Source organism: Calliopsis andreniformis, chromosome 9 (assembly GCF_051401765.1).
Source record: "Calliopsis andreniformis isolate RMS-2024a chromosome 9, iyCalAndr_principal, whole genome shotgun sequence".
In the NCBI taxonomy this organism is placed as follows: domain Eukaryota; kingdom Metazoa; phylum Arthropoda; class Insecta; order Hymenoptera; family Andrenidae; genus Calliopsis; species Calliopsis andreniformis.
In genome coordinates, this window is record NC_135070.1 from 1,450,208 (window position 1) to 1,459,012 (window position 8,805).

Here is an 8,805-nt window from a genome sequence, read left to right on the forward strand (position 1 = left end):
CTTTATACTTTCGTGAGCTAATGTATATTGCTGATTAAAAATATTTGGAGTCTTTGAGGGAAGAATTTTTTTTCTTCTCTTAGGAAAAAATTGATTTCTTTTATATTCTTTATTAATGAAACTAGTATATTACTTTCAGTTCTTCTGTATGTTTTTATTATATGTTTAAGTACATAGTTACATAGTTAAAACTTTTATTGTTTGTTAAGAAAATATCCCTGTATCACAGACATACGTATAATATAGCTCTTTGATACAAAATTTTAAAAATATTGATATTTTATTAAGAAACACAGAAATTCCTCCCTTAATGAGTATGAAATAAAAGTATTAAAATGTCGCTGAAATCTGTAAAATACGTACTCATTGAAAACAATTATTGTCATTTTTATAGCAAAAGTAAGATTACAATTTTTAATTCTTAATTTAAATAGTTACCAGTTACCAGTAGTAGGTAAAAATCTAAAATGCGACTCGTCACTGACGCCAATATACTGTGTATACTAGATATTATCGCTTGATTTAACCGCTTAATCTTTTTGTGAGTGTTTTAATTGTTTCTGAATTATTTTTGTTCTTACAGGTACTTACAGGTACTTAGATACATCTACGTGGCTTTATCATATAATGATAGATTACACTTGACATTTGTGGACACGAATTTGTTATTAAAGATTTCAAATTTTAGATGAATTAATTTATACATAAGAATCAATTCAGTCGTATCCTAATTCACACTTTACAGTCTATACTATACATAGTAATATTGAATAATAAAATCATTGTGTTTAATTTCTTTTATTTGGAATTTAACTATCATCTTTCTCGATGCTTTTATTACAAAGATAATATAGTATAATCTGCACAATACGTCTTCCTTGATCACTCAGTTTTAACATCATGACAAACACTTGTCGCTACGCCTACCATTTCTTCGAATTACGCAGACCAAGCGGCGCCAAATGAATGAATAGCAACCGATCGATGCGATGAAAGGGTGAGCCCAAAAAATAGTATCCATATCGAGTTGAGATATCGTTGTCGGTCACGAGTTGTAAATGTTCTTCGAGTAAACATCGTATAGGAACTTGCGATATACTCGATCCTATCACTACATTCTTAGGATCCAAGGCGCCGCGTGAGGGAAGGTTTCCCCTTGATAGGCGCAAGGGAGGTTTTCTGAGAAATCGTTCCTTTCAGTGACCTGAAAGTTAACAGTACAGCGAAATGATCGGATAGAGTGAAATTGAGTTTGGTAGTCTACTTCCTGCATTCTTGCTGAAAATGAATTGAGCCAGAATGAGAAACTGCTTTGGATTTTAATTTAGTGCAGATTAGAATAATTAGGAATCTTATTTTTAATTTTATATTTTAATCCCTTGCCTTATATGTATTCTTTTTATACTGGACGTATCAAAGTTAATTTACACCTGTGTATAAATTGATGAACTGACAGGTAAAGTTATTATAACGAAATAATTGAACAAATTAATAACTCACAAATTCTACTTTTCCTTCTTCTAAATTTTAGGGTGTAATAATATCGACTTGAACATGTGCAATATAACTTGCATTACGAGTGTAATTTGTTGGTGTAAGATAAGGGATTATAAATATTATTACGTTATTACAGATAATAAAAAAGGAAATGTTGAAATACTTGTCGAGAGTCAATTACTATTATCAGTGATCATCATTACTATTATCGTTAGTAATAATAGTAATAGAATAATACGATAGAACTGAAATAATTAAGCAAAATCAACAAATATAAAATAATACAACAGAAAATAACAGTTAACCATAGAACAAGGAAATTAACTAAAGACACCTATGTAGTTCTTCAAATTTAAAAAATGTCATAGTAAAGAAAAAAAATTTAGTAGTAAATAAAATTTAATAGTAATTGTTCTTTTAGTAATTACGCTATTAGGAGTCGATTAATTTCTACTTTTTTCTTTGCTTTACATTAACTCTGACGCACGCCACCGCTTATAGCCACCTGAACGTCTTTTTCATTGAATCTTTTTTTATTACTTACCGCTAAAGTGTCGCTTCGTAATTCACTTGTTAATTTCCGGTTCGTAATTTCAATCCAGTTGAATCTAGAACTTTCTGATACATTCCTCCATTGGTATATATTATGGTTTGACTAATCCTAGTCAGATAAAATTATAATCAACTATGCTGTTACATCTGGCAAACGAAATTGAAAAAATATTTACAGAACATGAAAACCACGTAAATCTAATATAAACAATTCTCAACACTTATTTCTCTCACAACAAATGAACATAACAACATTTTTAACCTACACTATGCCGGTCGATCAAAGCACTCAACTAAAGGTTCTATTCCAAATTTTCCATTTATTATAATTCTTACTCGATGAATCTCTAGAACGTCTCTTGCCATTCGAAACTACATACCTATCATCACTCGACTGAGGAATCTTTGAGTGATTTCCAGCTCGGGACTTCAATCGAATCACATTCAACTCGTCTGCATCGCTATAATGACTAGAAATAGTGACTCTTCCGAGAAGCTTCACTGTTACCAAGTTTTGCATATAGTCGACAGCATAGTCCTGACGTGGACGCAACAACACGTACGGGTTCACGTGCACGGCTGCATGTGTTACGAAAACAGCAATAAGGACGGAGGCGTGTGAATCACGTGGACACCGAGAGAGATTGTTGATTATATGGTGCACCGTATACATAAATTCTGGGAAGTTGAGAGTATGAACGCGCGCGAACTGGATGGACTTGCGTCCCGAAAGACGCACGCCTTGGGGAAAGAATCGCGGTCTTTGGCCCATTTCCTCAGGGTCGCCTTTGTCTTATCGTTGCGAATCAGTAGATGTTCACTACCGTGAATGGATATTTGGACACTTTCACATTATTCGAAGTACACTTTTTTATTCATACTAATTGATAGGAAATGTTATTCTCATCGGTATTTGTAAACCTTACAAAATATATAGTCATCTGAGATAAGGTCTGTAGGCAAAATTATATTAGAGAATCTTAGTTGAAGTATATTTTATGTATTTCCAATACTTTGAAAGTGCTTAGATACTTCAGCACGATAGATTATGCACCTTTTTAAACACTAGTAATTAATAGACACGAGAAAGTTCAATTTAATTGTCTGCTTGTGATTATCGATGCTTTATCAGGGTCATTTAATAAATAAAAAGACATTCATTTATCAAATGAATTCAGTTCTCTGATTTCAGTTCTATTGGTTTCTATAACCCTTTTAGTGCCAATCCCTTAGCCACAGATATCATAAGACCTGTAAATAGGAATATTTACCTAGTTTTCATGTATTAAGTAAAACTTTTATATTCACCACAAATGTTATTACTGGTAAACGTAATCTTTTCCACATGTCGACAAATTCTTTCAAAGTACACTAACCATAAAAAATTGTATTTTTGTTCTATCCGCTTAACGGTAAACAAAGTTAGAAGTTAGAAGAGTTTTAAAATAGGTACCGATAAATCGGTCCGCGGCAATTTGAATGCTGTGTTCTAATACCGATAGATCAGTACCTTGGCACTAAAAGGGTTAAGCCAGTATTAAAAAATTGTTTATCGCGTTATCTGATCAGTTTTGCACATTTGTTTTAACTTCCACGCTGCTGCGATGCTTGGCTCCAATTAATAGTTTCTTCAGGGAGCCAAACAAAAAGGATGAAACTTACAGCCTATTTTTTGACAGTTTTAAATGCTGATTGTGTAGTAAGAAAAAGCAATCCTTTTATCTATGAACCTTGCAGAAATAACTTGGAACTACAGATGTCATGAGCTGTGAAGTCGATTTATAGTGAGAAAATAATGCACCTAAGCATGTGAAAAATAGGTAAACATTTTATAGAAATGTAAATAATTTATAGAAATTGTCATAATGGAGTGAAAGGGAATAAATAGAATTAGTCTTACAGAAATTCTTAAATGATTATAGAGGTTTATCTCTATTTAAAATATAAACTTTTTCGGAGGATGTTAAATTAGTACTAATAAAAATAAATTTTTTTTCCATTCCAACTCGAATCGAGTACGAAGGTAGTCATTTCTTGCATCTATATTGTCCGATCCTTTTGCGAACAGCTGTTTCGTCACTTCCGCTATCTTTAAACCATGACTTATCGTTGAGAAAGTAACGTGCTTCGACAAATCGTTATCACAACGCTGTAAAAGTTTCCTCGCGGTTACGAGTCAGCAGCAACGGCTATCATGTTACGTATGTACGTGTGTACATGTGTCCAAATGCGTTGAACGTATAATCGCGCATGAAATTAGAACCAGTGTAAAGAGTGCAGAGGATCCGAAATGCTTTCCTGATTCCATTTACCCTTTGGTAATGGGTAAGATAAATGTCCGAATACAGTAGAACCTCTACGATCTTCGAATATACAAAATTTCTGTTATTTACGGCTGTGCATATTGAGTGTAATAACACTCGATTAAGACTTAAACGATTAAGATTAAGACTTAAACAGTGAAATAATTTGTAGTTTGCTAAAGAAAATAAAGCTAGCTATCAAAAGGTTGTGTCAAGATTGCATTTTGTCGTATTTCAGATAATCGAGATGTCAAATGTTCTAGTAGGTAGGGGAATAACTTAAAAATACCTAAATACATATTCCGATATTTGAATTGTGTCTATCTGTGACGTTCTAGTAACTGAATATACTATTTAATGGTAGTATTTTTTAAGTTTAAAAATAAATAAAATTAACGTTAGTGTTTAAGTACCGAGACATAGTCAGTTAGTGAGCCATTTACCTTAATATGTAGTTTATACGGCGTAAACGGGAACTGCCAAGGCGGTGTTAGTACCGGTACCAATCGATAGGCTTTGGTTCAAACCTATCATGTACAACTTACACATTTTCTTCACCGACGAATGTGTTTAGCAGAATTCAAATTATGCAAAATTGATGGTGATATTAGCGATGTTAGTATCAATACTAAAATATTATTACATATAAGGTGGATCAAAGGTAGATGAAAAATTCTGCGACATGAAAGTAAGAGAAAAATTTGTCAAACAAAGGTTGTTTAATATGAAAAAAATATTATGATCATACCATTTTGCTTTGACTAAAAAATACAACTTGTTAACATCTATTAAATTACTGTCATTCTATTTTATTGAAAATTACGAATAAGCCTTGTGAAATTTTATACAAAAAGTTTCTAACATATAACTAAAATCCGGATGACATCCGTTATACGACAAAAAGATACCACTGACATTTTTCCTCAGTTTTGATAAAACGATTAAAAAATTGAAGTTCATTTACGAAGAAGGTGAAGATACTTCCTTAATATCGAAAGAGAAGATAAGGTACAAAAAAAGTCTATAATTGTAACGTTTAACTCATTATTACAATGAAACAGAATTTTTAAAGAACTAATAAGTGTTATAGAAGATACTAATTTCCGTAATTCAATAATTGATTTAGTTTTTTTATTTAATATTTAAGCGGTAATGATTGAATGACAGAAATAACTCCTGACATTGTTTATAAGGTAATGAATTGATAAATACAAATTTTCTTCATAAATATGTTAAATAATAATAAATAATAAGAAAACCGTATGTTTTCGATTGATACGCAAAAAAATATGCATAAATATACTTAAAATGATAGTAATTAGATATTTTACCCTATCGTGGACTAGACAATTTTTTATTGTATTTAGTAATTCTTATTAATTCAACTTGTATATTCTTCATCTTGTTAAAAATTTCCATGTAGTAAAATAATTGATAAGACAGTACAGTATTTAACTCCGTCTCACGCAAGCAAATCATTATTAAAATTAGACTTAAAAATAGTATATTATGTACGTTCATGTCTTTCACTAAATATCTCACTTTACAACTTAAAAAATTTTTGTAAAATTGTATAATAGAATTTTATTATTACTATTGTTTACGAACACAAGTTGCCTTTTTCCTTTCAAGATCGCGATCACGAGGATTCCAGAGAGTTCGTAATTTAGAATCGTTTTTCGAGGTCAATTACTCACTTAACCTAACATCATTGATGCCAAGCATACGTTTGTATTACATTGCGTCGCGAAAGCTGCGCGCGAATTTCTTCTCCTTATCGTCGACACTAAATCACAGAAAGAGACACAAATTGTTCTAGAACATTTGTGCTTACGTTTTTCTTTTTAAAGAACGGTTTAGAACATGTAAAGACTACTCTAATAGCATAATATTATTTGTACAGAAAATTAATAGCATTAAAATAATAAAACTTCATATAATATAATATTAATTGAATTATAAAAGAGCTGTATTATATTATTAAACATAATATGATGTTAAACGTAATAATATACTGATGAAATTAGTGTATATAAGCTCGAACACTAATGCATATATGTATTTTTATAGCGTACAGGTTAAATAATATTAATTTACAGTTTAAAGATTGCGCTCTTTAGGAAAATGTGCTCTGTCGGTAAGTTATAAGTCAGCGCTGTTGGATGTTCCAGCTGTCGTTTCGGTTTGTTTAGAACAGTTACAAGGTTAAAATGGCGACGTGGAATAGACTTCTGTTGTTGGGTAGCCAAAAATTGTTAAAACCTAATGGATTATTTTCAAAATTCCTGCCAAAGAATGGTAATTACCACTCTCAAAAACAAAGGACTGTTAACAAGTTGTATCAATACCGAAAACAAAACAATCTTGTCAAACTCGATAGTGTTTTGTTACGCAACACTTGTCTGATCGAATAGTTCGAATAGTAATTTCATTTAATATTACTGTTGTAACAATGAAATTTATAAAAATTTTTGATAAAATTGACGCCTACATTACCAATATATACTTTCCTATTTTAGTAGATTAGAGAAATGTTCTTTTTCTCTTTATTAGAAGAAAAACTTATATGTAACACAATCACTTCTTAGTGAATTCACAGAAAGTATCTAAAGATTTAAGTATTAACTGTATTATTGAAACAATTATTCTATTTATTCGCATAGATAACTGTTATAGGATAATTTAATACACCATATTTTAACTAATTTCATTTCTTCCATAGACGGTACAAGATGTATGTCAGGTGATAGAACAATGATTATTACTGCCAGTCGGTGGCAATGGCATAAAACGAAGGATATGTTGCATTTGTACGTTATGGTGGGTGCAATACCAATTGCTATAATTGTTTTCACTGCAAATGTATTCATAGGACCTGCTACATTAGAACCAATTCCAGAAGGTTACACGCCACAACATTGGGAATATTATAGAGTAATACTTCTAAAGAATTTTGTTTCCAAAGAATTTTTTAAATTTATGCTTTGTTTAAAATTAATTTCTACTCTTTTTTGCAGTCACCTATTACTAGGTTTTTCGCAAGATACTTCTGTCCAAATCCTCAACAAGAATATGAGAAATATATGCATCATCTAGTGCACAACTATGAAATAAAAAAATTACGAGACGTGCAATCAGCAGTAAAGACAAGTATTAGGTACCACCAGGATTACCCAGCTTTCTCATACAAACGGTCTCTACAGGTGTCTGATATTAAGAAACATAGAGAACGTCTTGATACTGTGGGTGTTTTCTAGATGTTAATAGAATTAAGTGTTGTACAAATTAACTGATACAGATTGTATCAATAAAATAGCCACTGCAGTAGCTGTTAAATGGAAATTTCAATAAAAGAAACATTAAAACTTTCTTCTATTTTATAGTTTTAGTAAAAAATTTCATTTTTATAAATATTTACATACACAATATTAGTTTGTATAGTAGATCGGAAATTTATCGATTCTCTGTATGTTTGTGATGCTTACACGAATTGTTTAACGATTGTACACAATTTTATAGTAAAAAGATTAAAACTCGGTTTGAAATTAAATTTATCGTTAAAAACTTACAAATTGGAAGGAGCTAATAAATTCCCTCTGGGAATGTAGTGTGTTAGGAAAATTGGTAAGTTAGGAGAAGGTTAACCATTGATAATGTTGGTACCCAACAATGATCAAGTCCAAGAGTAAGAAATTAGAGGACTGAAGGATGGACTATGGATGATTAAGGTTAAAATCAGGGATGCCTTTCAGCTTACAACAAAAGATAAAATTACCACACTCTACACAGGCTCCAAAATAAATGAGGAATCGTTAACTTCGCAAGTGTATTTATTTGTTCACGATCAAAATTGATTGTAAGAAATGATATGCAAAAAAGGTTGACAGTTAAGATCAAGGGGCTTAAATGACGAAAAATGATAGTTTATGAAGAACTGATATTTTCCATAAAAGAAATACTAATTATAGAAATAATTTGTGTTATATGCAGTGTTAACAACAATTTTACATACTATTTCCTGAAAGTTAATAATAATTATAGTGAAAACGAATAATAATTATTATTATTAAATAAAATATGAAGAAATTTGTAAGGTTTTGATTTAGAAATGCTTTCTTTGTTCAAAAAGGCTTTATTTCCTTTTGAATGTTTAAGCGTTCTCCAAGTATTAAGTATAATACTTATTTGTAAATAAATATAATGTTTAAATATTTCATTGTTGGAATTATCGTAAAGTATCGTAAAATATCTTATATTGAAAAATTAATATTTTATGATAAATTTATTTAAATAATCTACAATATATTTCCTAAATCATTCGGAGTATTAAATTGTAATTATTTCTCTAACATGTACGATCAGATTGATTTACTTACGTTTCAAATATTCCCGCAATTTTTCAATTTCTATTCCAACCACTAGTAGCGTATTAAGCGTATTCCAAACTGAGTCG

The 8,805-nt window shown here is 30.6% G+C and overlaps 1 protein-coding gene and 1 long non-coding RNA gene across 2 annotated transcripts; one reads left to right on the forward strand and one right to left on the reverse strand.

Moving 5' to 3' along the window:
- Positions 1 to 170: 170 nt before the first annotated feature.
- On the reverse strand, positions 171 to 2,524 carry LOC143183531 (uncharacterized). Its single transcript, XR_013002607.1, has 3 exons — positions 2,430 to 2,524; positions 2,042 to 2,158; positions 171 to 1,204 (listed from the first exon to the last, which is right to left on the reverse strand). It is a non-coding gene; the product is annotated as an uncharacterized LOC143183531 (long non-coding RNA).
- Positions 2,525 to 6,544: 4,020 nt separating this feature from the next.
- Nd-sgdh (NADH dehydrogenase (ubiquinone) SGDH subunit) lies at positions 6,545 to 7,721 on the forward strand. The gene is made up of 3 exons (XM_076384261.1): positions 6,545 to 6,650; positions 7,075 to 7,286; positions 7,370 to 7,721. Exons 1-3 carry the CDS (start codon positions 6,563 to 6,565, stop codon positions 7,607 to 7,609), a joined length of 540 nt encoding a protein of 179 aa, XP_076240376.1. The 5' UTR covers positions 6,545 to 6,562; the 3' UTR covers positions 7,610 to 7,721.
- The last annotated feature ends 1,084 nt before the right edge of the window (positions 7,722 to 8,805 follow it).

Coding starts and splice junctions, on each gene's coding strand:
- Nd-sgdh (XM_076384261.1), top strand. CDS start 6,563: ATGGCGACGTGGAATAGACTTCTGTTGTTGGGTAGCCAAAAATTGTTA. Junction 6,651..7,074: donor AAAATTCCTGCCAAAGAATG/GTAATTACCACT, acceptor TTTCTTCCATAG/ACGGTACAAGATGTATGTCA. Junction 7,287..7,369: donor AACATTGGGAATATTATAGA/GTAATACTTCTA, acceptor TCTTTTTTGCAG/TCACCTATTACTAGGTTTTT.